Here is a 20,220-nt window from a genome sequence, read left to right on the forward strand (position 1 = left end):
AGGATAAGACATATATCTTTGATGGAGTTTGAAGTAGTTGATCTATAACATTATACTCGCTCCTCTTGATAAGCCTTAGCATCTCATCACAGTCCTCTTTCTGAATGCCATTCTGGACAACAGGGACAGGAGCTTTAGAAACAACAGCAGGTTTATCAACAACAAATGTCGGATTCGGAGAAGAAGATGTCCCCACAGGACTGGCAGAATTATCAACAACGACTCTTCTTCTCATGTCATCTTGGGGTTTCGGCGGTGCCAAAAAAACACGACCACTGCGGGTCACACCACTAACATCAGAGCTACTTGTAACAAAGATGGAGGGCAACAATACCTCCTTTCCATCCTCCAACGCGATTGCGTTATATCTGTAGGGAACAGTTTTGTCTGAAGGGTACGGGACGGGGCCCGCTGGCTTGATAATAAGAGATGGAGAAACCTTCTTCTTGCTGCCATCATATCTAACAACAACAGGTTCTGGTATTTTGAATACAGGTGATATAACATTCAGTTCATCCTCATCACGATTATGAAGTATCTCGATCACACCCTGATCTAGCATCTCTTGGATGTCCTTCCTGATATGGCTGCATCCCCTCTCGTTGAAAGTGCACACACGGCAGTTGTCATGGTCATGCTCATAATGATTGTATCCACATAACAGTCTGTGTATCTCGACCAATGATTGCCTGATATGGCTTATATACCGGACTTTGTATTTTCCAGGGCAACCCTGGACCATGTTAGCTGCAACCTTCCCATGCTCGGGCAATGGGTTCTTCTTAACATTTGGACCTACATCCTCGAAAAACAAGATCCCACTTCTAACAAGGTCTTGAACCTTGGTCTTTAGGGGATAACAGTTATCCACATCATGTCCGGGAGCACCAGAGTGATAAACACAGTGAAGCTCGGGCTTGTACCACCACTGAGGATTGGTCGGTACAGCAGGTGGTTCACGTGGAGTAATCAGCTTTCGGTCTATCAATGAAGGATAAAGCTCAGCACAGGTCATTGGAATTGGATCAAACGTGACCCTCTTCCTATCATAGCTAGTGCTGGTATTATTGTTGTTTTGAGGCTGGTAGGCCTGCTGTTGTAGACGACGCTGTTGTTGTTGATATTGTTGATGTTGTTGTTGCTGATGCTGATAATATTGAGTTTCCCTGAAGGCATGTGCTATATGAGCCACCTGGTGCTGGTTACTGGCAGGGCGCACAATCTTTCTCTTCATATAGGGTCTTCGTTTAGTATGGGAAGACACGGCATGTGCCTCTCCCTTTTTCTTCTTTGCAAAGCCCCCATAACGCTTTACAAAAGAGCCTTCATCTCTGGTCAGGTGTCCTTCCCTAACTCCTTCCTCTAGCCTCATCCTCATGGTCACCATTTCGGTGAAGTCCGAGGGAGCACTAGCTATCATCCTCTCGTAATAAAATGAACCCAAGGTCTTCAGAAAGATCTTGGTCATTTCCTTCTCTTCGAGTGGGGGCACAATCTGTGTGGCCAATTCACGCCACCTATCGGGAGCCATATCAACTTTGTACTTATACTGCTTGACGAAAGCTTCGCCAAGGTCGTTGAAGGAGCGGATGTTCGCACTATCCAGACCCATATACCATCTGAATGCGGCGCCGAACAGGCTGTCCTGGAAATAGTGGATGAGGAGTTGATCATTCTCGGTTGGAGTTGACATCTTGCATGCGTACATCACAAGATGGCTGAGAGGGCAAGTGTTTCCCTTATATTTTTCAAAGTAAGGTACTTTGAACTTGATAGGAATCTTGACGTTGGGCACTAGGCACAACTCAGCAGTAGATTTACCGAAGGGGTCCTTCCCTTTTAGAGTCTTCAGTTCCTTGCGTAGCTCAAGGAATTGGTCATTGAAAGCATCCATTTTCTCATAGACATCTGGGCCCGCAGATGGCTCAGAGTGATAAATAGTGTCTTCGACTCTCGGTAACGTGTGCACAACGGGAGGTGGCACAACAAGGACCGGGCTAGATGTCGGCAGAGAAGCAAAGGTCGGAGCAAGACCATCAGGCACAAAGTTTGTGGGCATCCCCCAGGGAAACCCGGATGGCATAGCCGAAGCAAAATGAGCAGTGGTAGCAGGCACAATAGAGGAAGCTACCTCTGAGATGACCGTCCTCGTGGGAGGAGTTGCAAGTGTTGGAGAAGACTGGCTCTGAGCAGCCAGCACTGACTCCATCATGGTAGTCAGCCTAGCTACTTCCTCCTTCCACTCACGGTTCTCTTGTTCAAGATGATCCATCAGCTTTGGTAGATTGGCGCTGGTGTTATACCGGTGCGTCAGCTTCTCTTCAAAATAAATGAAGAACACAGAGTTAGACCACTGATCAAGAAGCCCTAAACAAAACCTGCTTATGCATATGATGCATGCAATGTTTTTTGCATATGATTTATTTTTAATCAGAGGAACTTTTTAGAGATCTATCTGCAAATGTTTGGAAATATTACTCTTTTTAGACATATAATGGAAATGCTCATATCAATAATATTTGGAAAAAAAATTACACCAAAGAAGTAGTACAGTTTTGGTAACCAAATACAATACAAGAGAGAAGGAAAATAACATCCTATAGAACCCTAGAAACAATCATCCAAAGCTCTCGAGACCGGAAGATAAGCTGCATGAAGCCTCTTCATCTCTCTCTCATAGGCTGCCTCCATGTTTGCCTTCTCCTTGGCGAGTCGATCATACTTCCTCTTCCAAAACCTGGATGATTGAGGAAGAAGAGAAGTAACCACATCATCAGGCTCGTCGATAACCTGATGCTCCAGAGATTCTATCAAAGCATCATTATCTCTGAGTTGCTGAAGTAGCTCCTCTCGCTCACGAACCCAAGCACGCGAACGGTCTTCATCTCTCAACTCCTCTACTCCTTGGTTAGGAAGGGTTGAAGGCCCAACCATAACCATAGGTGTAGGTATCAGATAGTCATAGGGCATGCGGTACTCAAAAGCTCTCCTCCTCACCCAAGAGGTGTACGGTTCCAAAGCAATACAATTCTTCGGACCAAGCTCTTTCCTTTCCTTCCTATGAATCATGCGCCAGGACCATCTTGCCCTTCAAGTTCTAGGGATCTTTACCCTCGTTAAAGAACACACCTTCTAACAAAATGTTATTAGGTTTATCCTTTAAGGGGAACCCAAGCTGACTGTGAGCCAAAACAAGGTTGTAGTTAATCCCACCACATGTACCAAGAAGAGGTACATTGGAGAATTCACCACAAGGGTCAGTAATCTGCACACCATCATATACACGGTTGTACCAAAAGATATCATCATTAGTGAGAGACATAAGTCTCGTGGACCACCGTAGACATCCTTTGTTCTCCTTGAAGGCAAACGTCTGTGGCATGTGCGAAATAAACCACTTGTACAATAGAGGCAAATAGCACATAATGGTACCACCACGCTTTGCATTCCTCATATGCAAAGAGAAATAAGTGTCACCCAACATAGTAGGAACGGGATTAAGAGTAGAGAAAATCCTAATAGCGTTCACATCCACGAAATTGTCGATGTTGGGGAATAACACTAGCCCATAGATGAGAAGTACAAATATGGCCTCAAAGGCATCCTCACTCATGGCCTTCCCAAACAAAGTATCTTGAGCAATGAGGAAATCAGATGGGAGACCTTGAATTCCACCTTTGGTAGTCATATGAGCACCAGTATGATATACATTTATGTGCAACAGATCAGCAATCTCTTGGGAAGAAGGAATTCTCTCCAAGCCACTGAACGGAAACTGATCTAAGATAGGTATACCCACAAGATAGGCATACTCCTCAAGTGTATGCAAAAGCTGGAAATCCGGGAAAGTGAAGCAACGGTACAGAGGATCATAGAACTGCACCAACACACTCATCAGACCTTCATCCACCTAAGTAGCAAGAATAGATAGAAACTTCCCATGGCGAGCTTTGAACTCCAAGTGATCTAATACATTGGATGTCAAACTACTTAACTCTTTCAAGTCGGGTGGTCTGAAACTGTACTTCTTCGTATTCCTTCTTTGTTTATCCATGTTTGAAAATTTGCAAATAGCCCTCTTAAGTTCCTTGAAAATTTTCTCATTGTTGATGATATGGATGTGTATGAATGCATGAATGCATGAATGCAACAATCACACTCAAGGATCAAGCAAGTCACACCATACAAAGGTCACGGGATGGATCAAGTCATCTTTAATATCAATCATCCATTTTGGTGGATTATGGTTTACACCTTATCAACACCCAAGTTCCATTGATATTAAGGATATACGAGAACGGATCAACCGCGAATCAAGGGTTTGTTGCAAGTCACGAGCATGGAGTCTCGGTTAAGAACCACCCAAAGGGAGTGTACTATGGTTAAACCTGACAATCATGTTCTAAAAAGGTTCCCATAGTCATCATCTCATCTTTCAGATATTATCAGATAAATGACTACTCGTATTCCAAAAATATTCTCAAGAGAGACTCTTATGAGTGTAGTATCGCGTAACAATCGTATCAAATCTTACACTTGAACGACCTTTGCACTACGTCCTAAAATAGGCCAAGATGGGCTAGGTAATCTAAGGTCCTCGGCTTCTAAGGTTTATATTGGAAAGAGTAATGCCTAACCACGACAACTCGTGTGACATTATTGATCCCAACATAACCTCCACCAAGTGAATGGACTTGCAAGTCAACTTGCTAAGGAATAACTCCACACAAGTCAACAAGACTATGTCATTCTCCTATCATAAGTGCACTCGAGTTCGGGTATAGAACTCATCTCACAAGAGACCACCAAGCACACAAGCAATTGATATATATCAAGCAATTCATACATTACAGACAATACAGTCATCCCAAATTTGCACAAAAATATGTCACAAGTAAATATAAGCATACAATACAACAAAGGCTAAAAGTAGGCAAAACCCACTAGGAATAGAATTCCCCAGTAGAGTCGCCACTTTTCTGTAGTGGGGTATTCGTTACCTTTAGATTTAGGGACTAAATGGAAAGTAAATCATACAATTCGAGTCGCCACCGCACTTCTATTTATCCAAAGGAAAGGTTAGAAAGAGAACAAAAATCGAGAAGTTTTATCAAATCAAAAACTAATAAAAATGTCAGAGATCTGGGTAAGGGGGTTGGTTATGCAATGGGAAGGTTTTAAGCACCCAAAACATCCTTAGTACTCTAAGGGAGCCCTTTTTTCCAAGTTGCATGGTAGGTTGGTATTTGTGAAAAAATATTTGTGCAAACATGAATGGCATAAACATAAACATGAGCTCAAATGAGCAAAGGGAAAAGACAATATGAATAAATGAGTAAGAAATAAAATTGCATTAAAATAAATTACAAGAATTAAATGCTTGAATTAAAAGTTAGTAATTAGTAGTTAGTGTTAGTGTGCCATAAGGCAATTTAGCGCTATGTTAAGCAATCGTAAGTGGACTAATGTAGTAGTCACACCTATCTGAGGCCGGTCAATAAAACTATAGGCAAATAAACACAAGTTAGAGACCATGACTAGTAAGCCAAACTCCTACAACTTGCCATGCCAAAAGAAAAGAAGGATGACCTTGTATGGATTTTAGGTTCTTTGCTTGACCAAGAAGCAACCTATCTTGGACACAAAGCAATTCACTTGATCTTTGATCAAGTTGAATTTTATTTGGATCAAATAAGGTTAAGCCTCATATGTCAAGGCTAACCTCAAATCATTAACTCATTGGTCAACAGAAGAAGAAGAAGAAGAAAAGAGATGAAGATGAAATGTACAAAATGCAAATTCAAATGACATAATCGAAACATAACAGTCAAATGTGAATGGAATCATCATCAACCAATGGTAAACAGAAGTGAATGAAGATTAGAAGTCAAGAAAGGTCAAACATATTTTTGTTATTTTTTGGAATTAAAATAATACATAAAATAAAATAAACAAAATGAGGTCAAACTTCAAATCCAATTCAAATCAACTTGGATAAGTCCAATTGGATTATCATAAGTCTAACATGGTCAGACAAGGTTTGACAAATTTTCTCAACATTTTTTGAAAACATAAACTATTTTTAAACAATTAAAAATGAAGAAAAATAACACAAATGGACTAAAATCTCAAATAAATCTCAAATCAATTAAGAAATTTATGAGAATATTTTTCATAGACTTATCATCGTCCACATGTATTAAGAAATTATTTTTGGCATTTTTTAATATCTAAAAGTATTCTAAATGAATTAAAAACTATTAAAAACAAAATAATTCTCAAAAGATATTAAATGGAATCACAAAAATAATTAAAGATCAGATTATGAAACTAGAATTTAAGAGGAAATTTTTGCAATTGGTCCCATATTTTTGTGATTCCAAATAAAAGAGTTATTAATTTTTGAAAATAAATGAAATAAAACAAAAATAAAACAAAAAAAAATATGAAAAAACCACAGCGCTCAGATCCACTTTCATTAATTGACGTGGATGATCCTAAGGCCATGAGGCGCACGCGCATGGTGTTCACAAGTCAAATGCAAAACACGCTAGATTTAAAATAGTCAAAACAAGCAAAGGTAAAGATTAGATCCTGTGATCATCATCCAATGGCCATGGTTCCAACACGTGGGAACGGTGGTGGAAACCACCATCTTCTCCGGTGAGTTCACTAAATCCGGCCACCTATTACAGGTTTTGCAACCTCAACCAAAACACACGATCCTTATACCAAATTAAAGCTAGGGTGATGTACATCACTCCTGTAACCTTAGATTTCACTCAAGATCCCTATGGAAGGAGAATTCTGAGGTGGAAAATCTAGGTGGTCAATCTGAAGTTCATCAATTCACAAAGTTAAAGCCACCATTGGCTTGCCTCTCACACGAGGACTTCAGAAAACCAAGCAAACTCAAGCAATGCACAATATATGGTGAGATTCGCACCAAAACAGTTGAGCTACAAACCTTTGAAGTGTAGCTTTGATGAACACGATCCACTCCAATTCTTGATTGCAGCTTGATCTTGAGGTGTGGTATGAGTGCAAGGATTAGGAATTAGTGTTGAAAATCAACTGATGTTGTTGAAAATAAAACTTGAAAAAGATAAACGAAAATTCAAATTCCTTTGGTGAGAGGTTAGGATTCAATTCCAGCAGGGTTTCAGGCGCCTTCAGGTTGATCATTCAATGAAGCAAGCATCCTATTTATAGATGAAATGCAAAGGAGAGTGGATGGAACTCGTGTGCATGAGAATTGGGTCCTCCCTGCATGGGCCTGTACAGGCGCATGTGAGGCCCAAAAGCTAATGCAAATGAATGCTGAAATGATTTGGAGAAAGTTTGGACGTGTGTTTTGCATTACAATTGCTTGTGTATGAAGTTTCATCATGAAATGCATAAATGATCACAAAAGTTCCTCTCTTCGAAAGTCCCATTTGGAAAATCCTAACATAGGCATGTGAGTGATGGTTGGAAAGGTCTTGACATAAGGGAAAAAGCTATGTTGAACAAAAATCCATTTGGAGTTTGGAAAATTGTGAAAACTGGCCATGAAGTTCAAGGTACAAAACATGTGTTTGAAAAATTTGCCAAAAAGGACCAACTTCAAGTCTTTATGTTTCAATGATGCAAGCCTAGAATGGAAAAATATCCAACATCAAAGTTGTATATCTTTTCAAGACAATCAATTTGAACTTAAATGCTGCATCCTTTGGATTTTTGATAAGAAAGTTATGGGCACTTGAAGTTGGACTTTTTCAAGATTCAATGGCTTTGGTCCAAAGTGACCTATAATGTTTTGTATTATCCACCTGAGTAGCAACATTTAAGTTTCCAATTAACTTGGTCTCACCTCAAAATCATAAAAAATGAAGGAGTTAGGTCCTTGGGAAGTTGACCCAAAATTAGGGTTTCAGTCAAAATGACCTATAATGTTTTGAAATGAATGATGACCTTCCAAGTTTCAAATGTATTTTTGATGAACATGAGAGTTGTTCATATGGTTCTTAAAAACATTTATTTCTCTTGGGGTCATCTTTATTTGACAAACACGTCAAAAGTTAGGTCTCAGTGGATCTCGAAATAGTCAGATGACTTGACTGGTCAACTCCTCAAGTCCAAACTTCAAATCTTGATGAATGAATGATTGAGGGGCCTCACATAGGCTCATTGAGGGGCCTCACTTCATGAGCAAGGCACAATCAATGCACAGTTGAATTAGGGTTTCCTTGGGGAGAAATCCTCAAACCCTCTGGTTTATCTTGATCGAATTGGAAAATTGAGATACTTGGGAGAGATATATGATAATTGAGAGCTTTGAGAACCATGGTCATGCTTGCTTTCATCTTCATTTGGCCACTTCAATGGGCATAGGAGCCTCCTAGGAGCCTTGGATCTCAAGACTGCTTAAGCTTCAAAACAAAAGAGGTTAGTGACATATTTTTATGCTTTTGGTTAGTAAAACAAATAAGAAAAGCAATAATATACAATTCAAGCATGCCTGGTGGTCTCAAACCAACTCAGACAAGTCCCAACCCAAGGGTAAACGAGCCACACATGCTATGATCCTTGAGGCAAATGCAATGAGCAATGATATGATGCCATGAGAGAACTTAGGGTCAAAATTAGGGTCTTACAGTTTTGTTAAAACTATTTGTTTGAAGCAGAGTCTAGGAATTCTAAAGTCTCATCATGCTGACAACTATGGAGGTAGATGTACTCAATGCTTAACTGTTAAGGAAATGCCTCATGATGTATTTCTTCAAGCATATTTATATTCATTGAATAATCTTACATGGATACTCACAAATAAAAATTATCACTGAATAAGTGAGAATTTGTTGTTGATAGAGCATAACAAGAAATTCATATGTTATTTTAATGAAAGGACTTCTAAAGATGAAAGTGCATCAGAGATAAATAAATGGTTGTCGTACTTGCAAAAAATTAATGTGATAACTTGGATTGGGTATCACTTTAGTAAACTTTCCTTTTATACAAATGCAAAAGATGATTGTAACACAATGCAAAATATTGGGGTTATGGTTGAGGCTGAAACTATGTCTTTCTCTAGTGTGAAAGATAAGCATCTAACATTGGCATCTAAAGTTTTCTATGGTGTCATTGGGTAGATTTTGGAGATTGATTATGTTACTTTCATAGTTCCTTTATGTAAATGCAAGTGGGTTCTCAATAAAAATGGTACAAAAACTGATTAGTTAGAATTCACACGGGTTGACCATGCCAAGAAAATGCATATCACTGAACTGTTCATCATGGTTACCCAGAAAAAACAAGTTTTTTATGTGACAGACCCTTTGGACTTATAGAGGAGGTGGTAAGTTTTTCTCCAAGAAAAATACATTCCTCATATTGGTGAAAGTTTGATATTCCTTTCACTCCTAATTACGCCACACAAGTGCCTACTTTATATGAAGACGTTGATATAGATGATGTGCATGTTATTCGTAACGATCAGCAAGAAGCCATGTGGAAAAATTTAAATTTATTCTTTATTTTGTATTCATAATTTTTTGAATGTTATAATTTCTATGGTTATTTGCTAACAATTATTACTATTTAAAATTATAGGTGTTTAAAGTCATGACACCAAGACACCAAGATATTATTATTTGAAATAATGCGTAAATTGTAGGTTGTTTTGTGTCGTTTTGGTTTTGATGTAGTATACAATTTTTGGCTCTTAATGCAAGTTTGACTTTGATGTAATATGATTTTGGGTCTAATATGATTCACCAATGGGTTTGTTGATGTTTCTCGTCTGATACAATTCAAACCACTTCATTTTAAAAACTTGGGAGTTTTGTAAAATAAGAAAATATATATTTAAAAAGGATAAATAATTCTACAATGGTTTTTTAATACAACTATTTTTTTAGGAAGAGTGTTATCCAGAATAATATACGCCAAAAATGACGTTGCTGAGTATCGAACCCAAGACCTATAAATATTTTACTACGTTTGTTTAATACAACTATGACTATAGGTAGCATGCTTTATAGTAAAATACAACAGGAAATAGATTGTGGTTGTAAATAACACACTTTCAATCACACGTTACCTAACGCGGACATACAATCGTGATAAATGTCTTTCATAACAATTCTCATATATGTCTTTCATAGTAGTGTCATAATCGTCATGATTTTTTTAGAACTAATCTTTGGATGATTCTTAATACCATAAGAATATGTGGACAATGAACTACTCTCCTTTGAAATTCTCCATCTTGAACATAATAAGAACCCTGGAACACACCCAAACAGAACAGGGTGTTTGCTTTGAGGCCAATTGAAATTATGTTCTTAAAAGCGTAGATGTTAGACCAAATGCTTTAACGAATGTGTCCAATTCTTATACTAGAATTGACAAAAAATCTAAAACAAGATGATAAATCGTAAAGCAATAAAAGAATACCGAGGATTGTTAACCCAATTTAGTGCAAATAACACCTACGTCTTAGGGGCTTCCAACCCAAGAAAAGAAATCCATTCATTAATAGAATTAGTATAAAGTGTCTTACACGAACATCCTCATGTTCGATGGCCATCTTCTTAATTCTACAAGTGTATTTTGATTTAGTACTTTCCCTAAATATGAGAACCCATGTCACTTTCTCTCAATCACTAACCCTAGTGATCACAATAATAATCAAAATATTGAACATTGAGTTGCAACTCAACAAACAAACAAACTATATGCCTTTAGATATAAATGCAGGCGTTAGAGTGGTTCACAAACAACAATATAAACAAAGACTCAAAGTATAAACCCTAACACACAAATCTCAATTAATTGCACACTTCAAATATTAGATTTAATTCTCCTAAAATAACAATGCAACTTCAGGGCTTTTCTTCAATGGGATATTGATGGTGAGACCACGTCCTCCAAAAACATTTATTTTTTTTAATTCAAATCGAAATCTCCAACTGGTTTGTTTTGGTCCATCTAATCATCCAAACAAAACTAATAAATGCATTGCTAAAAGACAACAACAAAGATAATTAAAACAAAACAACAAAAATACGCTTAGAACAATATCCATCATGGCCTTCAGACAAATGCCATATGTTGCACACATGTTCAAACATGTGATCCCACATGTTCCCTTTATTCACCCAAACATCTTGAACACTCCATGTGGTTTTTCTTAATGCAGGCAATCCAAGAGAAACAACATTAATCTTTTCAACAAAATGATAAAAAAAGGTAATTAACCATGACCACAAAACATGCACTTATTTTGTCAATGGCCTGAGTCAAAATGATAAAATTTTAGTGGTTGTTATGCATGAAGCATATGAAATTAGGAATTTCATACATCCATGGACTTGTTAATATGGTCTTGAATATTCTAATCCTTATAGTTTGAATATTAGGTTAACCCTTGAGTCCTATTTGAGAAGTAGTAATTTGTAGTAAATTTCCTTTGAGTGTGTTCAGTGTTTACATTTTAAGGTTCAACTAACCATTTATATGAATTTGATCATTTGCTATGTCTCTTTTGTTTACATCCCAATACATTTCAAAATATTAAATATGAATCTCAAGTATTTTGAACAATGTATTTAAGTCGCTTATTACACAAACCAAGTGAAGTTTATTTTTTATATGAGAAAGAATACATATAAACATGAAAATAGCTCTAATACACATATCAAGTTATGTATTCATACAGGATTATACTAGTATATCCTCGCATTATAGGGATGGTTTATATAATCTTCTAAATTATTTTATTTATTAGAAAAAAATTATCAATCTGAAGTTGGTGAAGTTGACTCTGAATCAGAATCTTAAGCCGGTGAAGCTGAAGGTGATGCCGAATCTGAAGCTAGTGAAGCTGAAGGTGATGTTGAAGCTGAAGCTGGTGAAGTTGAAGGTGATGTTGGATTTGAAGTTGGTGAAGCTGAAGGTGAAGTTAAATTTGAAGTTGTTGATGCTAAAGGTGATGCTGAAGCTGAATCTCCACAAACATGAGCTTTTCCTGTGACTAAAGGTTTGACATGAGAACATTTAGCTCCTGTTGGGGCTCCACAACGTCGCACGGTACACCACTACTGCAAATAATAGTCACTCCTTTTGTTGTTCCAGATGTGCCCTTAATATTCTTAAATGTAACTTTGCCTATCTTTATTTGTGATGGACTCTAAACCGTACAAGAAATAATGTTAGTCATATAACTTCTAATTTTATAATTAATATATAATTAAAGATGATGTACTGATTACCTTTTTGGAACACTTATTCCATGGACAATACGCTTGGTCAATGATGATAGGGTTCATAACATCAACCATGGTAATATCATCAAAATGCATATCAATAATAGTAATTTTTCCTGGTGAATCAGGCCTAGTCTTAATCCTCACACCATTTTCAGTTTATTTTAGAATACAATTCCTAACTATTAAACCTGTTACATTCTCTTCAGTTGTTAACTTTCCAATGACTTTGTTGATGTTTCTTGTCTGATACAATTTAGAGAACTTCATTTTAAAAACTTGGGAATTTTGTAAAATAAGAAAATATATATTTAAAAAAGATAAATAATTCTACAATCGATTTTTAATACAACTATTTTTATAGGAAGAGTGTTATCCAGAATAATATACGCCAAAAATGACGTTGCTGAGTATCGAACCCAAGACCTATAAATATTTGACTACTTTTGTTTAATACAACTATGACTATAGGTAGCATGCTTTATAGTAAAATACAACAGGAAATAGATTGTGGTTGAAAATAACACACTTTCAATCACACGTTACCTAACGCGGACATACAATCGTGATAAATGTATTTCATAGTTGTTGTCATATATGTTTTTCGTAATATTGTTAGAATCATCATGATTTTTTTAGCACTAATCTTTGGATGATTCTTCATTCCATAAGAATACGTGGATAATGAACTGCTCTCCTTTGAAATTCTACATCTTGAACATAATAAGAACCTTGTAACACACCCAAACAAGATAGGGTGTTTTCTCTGATGCCAATTGAAATTATGTTCTTAAAGGGGTAGATGTTAGACCATATGCTTTAACGAATGTATCCAATTCTTATACCAGAATAGACAAAAAATATAAAACAAGATGATAAATCGTAAAGCAATAAAAGAATATCGAGGATTTTTAATCCAATTCCGTGCAAATAACACCTACGTCTTGGGGGCTTCTAACCCAAAAAAAGAAATCCATTCTTCAATTGAATTAGTATAAAGTGGCTTACATGAACATCCCCATGTTCGATGGTCATCTTCTTAATTCTACAAGTGTATTTCTATTTAGGACTTTCCCTAAATATGAGAACCCATGTCACTTTGTCTCAATCATTAACCCCAGTGATCACAATAATAATCAAAATATTGAACATTGAGTTGCAACTCAACTAACAAACAAACTATATGCTTTTAGATATGAATGCAGGCGTTAGAGTGGTGCACAAACAACAATATAAACAAAGACTCAAAGTGTAAACTCTAACACACAAATATTAAATAATTGTACACTTCGAATGTTAGATTTAATTCTCCTTAAATAAAAATGCAACTTCGGGGATTTTCTCCAATGGGATACTGAGGTGAGACCACGTCCTCCAAAAACATTTAATTTGTTCGAATTCAAATTGAAATCTCCAAATGGGTTGTTTTGGTCCATTTAATCATCCAAACAAAACTAATAAATGCATTGCTAAATGACAAAAACAAGGATAATTAAAATAAAATAACAAATATACGCTGAGAACAACATCCATCACGACCTTTATTCACCAAAATATCTTGAACACTCAATGTGGTTTTTCTTAAAGCAGGCAATCCAAAAGAAACAACACTAATCTTTTCAATAAAATGATAAGAAAAGGTAATTAACCATGACCACCAAACCAAACATACACTAATTTTGTCAATGGCCTAGGTCAAAATGATAATATTTTAGTGGTTGTTATGCATGAAGCATATGCAATTAAGAATTTCATAAATCCCATGAACTTGTTAATATGGTCTTGGATCTTCTAATCATTATAGTTTTAATATTAGGTTGACCTTTGAGTCCTATTTGAGAAGTAGTAATTTGTAGTAAATTTCCTTTGGGTGTGTTTAGTGTTTACATTTTAAGGTTCAACTAACCATTTATATGAATTTGATCATTTGCTACTTCTCTTTTGTTTACATCCCAATACATTTCAAATTATGAAATATGAATTTTAAGTATTTTGAACAATGTATTTAAGTTGCTTATTACACAAATCAAGTGAAATTTATTTTTTATATGAGAAAGAATACAAATAAACATGAAAATAGCTTAATACACATGTCAAGTTATGTATTCATACAGGATTATACTAGTATATCCTCGCATTATGGGGATGGTTAATATAATCTTCTAAATTATTTTATTTATAAGAAAAAAAATTATCAATCTAAAGCTGAATCCAAAGCTGGTTAAGCTGACTCTGAATCAGAATCTTAAGCTGGTAAAGTTGAAGGTGATGCTGAAGCTGAAGCCGGTGAAGCTGAAGGTGATGTTGAAGTTGAAGCTGGTGAGGCTGAAGGTGATGCTGGATTTGAAGCTAGTGATGCTGAAGGTGAAGTTAAACCTGAAACTGGTGACGCTAAGGGTGATGCTAAAGCTGAATCTGCACACCTTCACACGGTACACCACTACTGCAAATAATAGTCACTCCTTCTATTGTTCCAGATGTGCCCTTAATATTCTTGAATGTAACTTTGCTTATCTTTATTTGTGATGGATTCTAAACCACTCAAGAAGTAATATTAGTCATATAACTTTTAATTTATAATTAACATATAATTAAAGATGATGTAGTGATTACCTTTTTGGAACACTTGTTCCATGGACAATACTCTTGGTCAATGATGATAGGGTTCATAACATCAACCATGGTAATATCTTCAAAATGCATATCAGTAATAGTAATTTTTCCTTGTCCATCAGGCCAAGTCTTAATCCTCACACCATTTTCAGTTTTTGTTAGAGTACAATTCTTAACTATTAAATCTGCTACATTTTCTTCAGTTGTTAACTTTCCAAGGCTTCCAACACTAATACGATGTCCAGGTCCATAATTCACATTTTCGACAGTTACTTTTTGGCTACCATCACCCAATGATATGCAATCATCTCCATTACCAATGTTACTATTAGTAATTGTAACACCATTTGATCTTCCTATGTGGATTCCATCAGTATTAGGATTTTCATCGGGGGCTATAACTGTGACGGCATAAAATGTGATATTGCGAAACGCTAAAACCATAAAGAGAAAATAGTTGTTGTCCTTAGATGTAACTCCAGTCACCAATGAGTTGGTGAGGGCATGAAAATAAAAATTTTGTTTGAAGCAATTCAACCAATAAATTTAATTATAATTGTATAATATGAGTAAGATTTTTCATTATTGAATATAGTTATTTATTTGTGTTTACCATTGCAAGATTTTTAGATGAATTAGTATCTTTCCAAGAAATTGGAGCATCTTTCCATGTAGTTGCACCATGACCATCAAAAACTCCTTTTCCTGATAAGGTAAAGGACTCTATAGTGTCAAACCTGATCCATTATTCAGCTCCTTTAAGGTCATCATTGCTCATAGGTGCATCAATTGTGCCATCCACTTGAACTTCTATAGGAGCCTTACGAGGACCTTTAACTTCTAATAAACCCATTTTGTATGTTCCAGCCGAAATCAGAATTTTGGCCGCAGTTGTTGATGCACATGCTTCATTCCAAGCAGTTGTGAAAGCCTTATTGTATATGAAAGAAATAATTAATTATAATTTATAAGAAATTAATTAATTTTCTTTGAATTTTCAACTCGATAAGAATAATTATTACCATGGTAACATCTGCATTTGGTGCTCCACCAAATTTTGATATGTCAAGGACCGAGCTGCAACAAAGTCAGCTACAAAATATAGGAATGAAACAATTATGGCAATACTCAACCTCTTCATCATATCTTCTTTGATACTTTTACTACTCTTGAATGATTTTGATTGTGTTATTTCAAAGTAAGGTGGAACATTATATATACTTGAATGTCGAAGCTTGATTACCATCAAAAAGCCAAACTAACTATTCTCCAAATATGTCACTTTCCTTTTTTATTTGCTTGGTTCCTTTTTTGTGTTTATTAATAACAATAATTTTTCATCTCTTATGGATAACAAATTACTATATTTGTATTTGACTTTAACATTAAATTTTAATTCTCACTTTCTAATTATAAGACTGTGAAGACTAATTATAATATTGTTTAATTTGTTAACAATTGTTAGTGAGTTTTCAATATTAACCTTTAAAAGGAAATTTAATGTATCTTTCATTTTTCGTATTTTTTAGGACTTCAAATATAAAGAAATTATATCATTAACAACGTTGAAAGTTTAAAAGTTATCGTTTTAAAAGAGAAGCACAAAATTTTATGGTTTGGTGGATGAACCTATAAAAATATATCATAGTGTATGCTGATATGATTGGTTTTTAAGGGTTTATGGAAATTTGAAAACATTATTACTTTCATATTTTTAAATTGGGGTTACGATCGCGGATGCGGTTGTCATTATGGGTGTTGCGATTGCGGATGCAACTATGTGTATTGCGGTTGTTCTAACATGAATTTTAATGAAGTATAACTTTATATACTAATTTAAAAAACACTTAAGGTTAGGAGTTTTATTTATATCGAAAGAAAAAAAAATCGAGGCATCAAATCAAAATTAATAGAATGCCAGAGATTACAGGTAAGGGGGTTGTTTACACAGAGAGAAGGTGTTAGCACCCAAAGTGTCCTAGTTACTCCTAGGGATCCCTTTTTTGTGAGCATATGTGTTTTTGTACAAAATGATGTTTGCAATATAGATTGTGGGGATGAGAAAAGAATTCATTAATTTTATTTTTGTGTTTGACAAGACCTTCGGATTTGTGCCTACGTACCAACATAAAATGAGGGATTAAAACCTTGAAGTTTGTAGTATCAATTTCAAAGTGAGTTTATTGCTTTTAACAAAAATTTAAGTTTAAAAGAGGCACAAAAAGCCTAAAAGAGTTTAGATGAGTGTTAGTTCTTTTTGGCTTTTTAAATTTTTAGTCAAATATGATTAGATTCATTTACAAATCTAATTAAGAAAACGAGTTTGAAAATGTAATGGCATAAGACCAAAGTTTCTAATTTGCAATAAAGTCTAAGTTTAGAAATCACAAGCAAAGAAGATTTTTAAAAGGAGGGAGAGATTTAAAATTAAAGAAGTGGGAAGGAGATGAAGAGACTAATCCTAAGCAAAAAATTTAAAAGTTAAGAGTTGAAAAGATCTGACCAATGGGATGCAATCCAATAGACAAGAATGTCATATAGAAACCCAATTTCCCCTTGGGCTTTAGAATAAAGCAATATCAATACACAAATAGAAAGATGAAGGGCAAGGCATCAAATAAAGATAGCCACATTCAAGCTTAACAACTCCAGGATATTCTTCATAATATCCTATGTATCAGATGACTTCAGAGATAAGCATTAGACACAGGTTCAAAGTAACGGCTTCAATAAGGCCATGTAGCAGATGAACTCAAATGGGGTCATAATACTTGCATCACATGAAAGTTCACTTCACAAGAACTTGGTTTTTTGAATGTTGGCATTATCCAAGTCCTTTTGCATAGGGAGTGTTTCCTAATTATAAGTCCAATGTCTCAGATCAAAACGAACAGTTCACACAAATGTCTTTTAGGGTTTTTTTTTGTTATTATGTACATTAAGGTCAAAAGACCATAATAAAAATACACAAACAAGTATATATAATCAACAATGTAATCACAAGATATGGCTCAAGTGAGCAAAGTGAAAATGGAATTAAAATAAACAAGTTAAATGGTATGAATAACGGAAAATGAATAAAGACTTGAATTTAAATTGCGTGAAAGTAAATGGCTTAAAATTAAATGTTAATTGTTAATTGATTAGAAGTTAGTATTGCTTTTGCTTTTTGTTTTGTTTAAGTCATTCTTTGAAGCACACTCAACCCACTATTCACAAGCATGAATCCTTGAACCAAGACATCTTCCAAAGGAAGGAAAAGAGGCCAAGTTTCCACACAATACTATGAAAGAGGGGAGACTTACAATCTCACTTACTATAATACTATGCCTTTTGTGTCAAAATATAACGCTATGTTAAGCAATCGTAATTGGACTTATGTAGAAGTCACAACTATTTGCGGTCGGGCAATAGAAATTTTAGTGCTAATGCATGTTAGAGATATGATATTATGAACCATACTCCTAAAACATACCACACTTAAGAGAAAAATGCAAAAGGGGTGGATCTAATCTAATCCATACTTATGTTGATTTTGCAATCAACTAGCCTTAGGATATAGAGATATCATAGGTCCATGAAATGAATGGAGATAGAATAGGATTGAGATGAATAGGGAGGGGAAATGGAATCAACACAAATTGGTCAAAGGAGGACTTTTATCAAATTAAAATCATTCATTCATTTTAGGAGATGAAATGTACATTTCATCAATCCCCTAAATCCAATGATTTTAACTCAACAAAGTCAAATCAATCTTGACCAAGGCTCAATAACACAAGTCAAACTCAACAAGTCAATGAAAATGGCTCTATACAATTTATTTTGCAATTAAACAATTAAAATCAATTAAAAAATGGTTTAAATTAAACTATGGTTGGACAAAATCCTAAAACCTCATCAAAACACCAAATAAATGGCCATGAGATTTATCATATGTCAAACAAGGTCAAAGGACCTCGGAGAAAAAAATTCATCATTTTTGGAAACTTAAAAGTATTTTTAAACAATTAAAAATATTCACAAAAACAATTAAATCATGAAAAATATTAATAACGATCCAAAAAATGATTTTAATTCAGGAAATTAAAGAGGAATTTATTTAAATTTTTTTGGTGAAAGTCTCATATTTTTTTGATCAATATTAAAATTAATATGAATTAATGAAAATAAATCAATTAAACTAAAAATCAGAAAATAGAAAAAAACATGGACCACTTGATCTGCCTCATTAATTGAGGTGGCAAATCAAATGGATCAGAGCGCACGTTCCATGATGGACCCTAGTCAATGTGCCACAGGCGTGGTAATCGGTTTTTACGCTCAAGATTAAAACAAAATAGATGGATTATATGGTTCTGATACATGCCAACGCATCATCGGAGCTACAGCTCCATTCTTCTTCGGTGGACCTCACCGGACTGGTTCACCCTCAACCATCACCAAAATGAAAAAGGAAGACATGAATTTAAAGAAAAAATGATCAGGAGCTCGAATCTGCCCTCAATTTCTCCTAACTCCAAGTATATTGAAAGATACAGGGAGTTGAAATTTGAGGATCATGATCTGAGTTGCTTCGATTTGACCTCAAAGCAACTCAATCTTGTGTCCTACATTGGTAGGACTTCAGACAACCAAAAATCAAGAAGAATTATGGAGAATTGATTGAGAATCTAACAAATTAAAAAATGAGAAAGTCACTTCAACTCCAGGTTCATATGAACATGATCTTGCTTCCAAGTACACTTGGCCTTGCTCTGGACACTTGATGGAATGGAATTGAATCAAAAAGGAAGCAAGACTCTTGGAGATTTGAATCTTAAAATAGTGGAGATTCAAACTCGATTTCCAATGGAAATCCTCAAGGTTATCCTTTGAATGAAAGGGTTTGGAGCTGGAGATTCAAAGCTGGCGCGCAGGGGTCCTCAATTCTGATCATGGAGGGTTCTATTTATATCCAAAGCATTGTTATTTGCACACTTGATTTAAAACTCCAAAAATAGTAATTCCACTTTGCATGCATGCATGGGCATGTGATAGGCCCATGTAATCATTCTTTCAAGTCCAAAAATGTGTACAAACATTGCTGAAGTCGCATTAGCAAGCCATGCATTTGTGTATGAGGAATGGAAGTTCAATTATGCCAAATGGTCATCCAAGTTCAAGCCATGCGCAAGTCACTCACACTTTATCCAAATGGGATTAGTTTGGACTTTTGAGAAAGGTTAGATCAAGAGGAACAACTTTCATGTTGAACACTTTTTTATTTGAAGCCATAACAAAAAAAAATTGAAGTATCAAGCCATATGTTCACTTCTTCCACCTTGGTTAACTTTTTCCATGAGCTTCAAATGAGAAA

At 35.4% G+C, this 20,220-nt stretch overlaps 1 protein-coding gene and 1 pseudogene across 1 annotated transcript; both read right to left on the reverse strand.

Moving 5' to 3' along the window:
• Window positions 1-14,651: 14,651 nt before the first annotated feature.
• Window positions 14,652-15,411, reverse strand: LOC127090642 (polygalacturonase). Its single transcript, XM_051029408.1, has 2 exons — window positions 14,862-15,411; window positions 14,652-14,780 (listed from the first exon to the last, which is right to left on the reverse strand). Exons 1-2 carry the CDS (start codon window positions 15,303-15,305, stop codon window positions 14,652-14,654), a joined length of 573 nt encoding a protein of 190 aa, XP_050885365.1. The 5' UTR covers window positions 15,306-15,411.
• A 45-nt stretch (window positions 15,412-15,456) lies between these two features.
• Window positions 15,457-16,107, reverse strand: LOC127090658 (polygalacturonase-like; annotated as a pseudogene).
• Between the last annotated feature and the right edge of the window lie 4,113 nt (window positions 16,108-20,220).

Source organism: Lathyrus oleraceus, chromosome 1 (assembly GCF_024323335.1).
Source record: "Lathyrus oleraceus cultivar Zhongwan6 chromosome 1, CAAS_Psat_ZW6_1.0, whole genome shotgun sequence".
NCBI classification, from domain to species: Eukaryota; Viridiplantae; Streptophyta; class Magnoliopsida; order Fabales; family Fabaceae; genus Lathyrus; species Lathyrus oleraceus.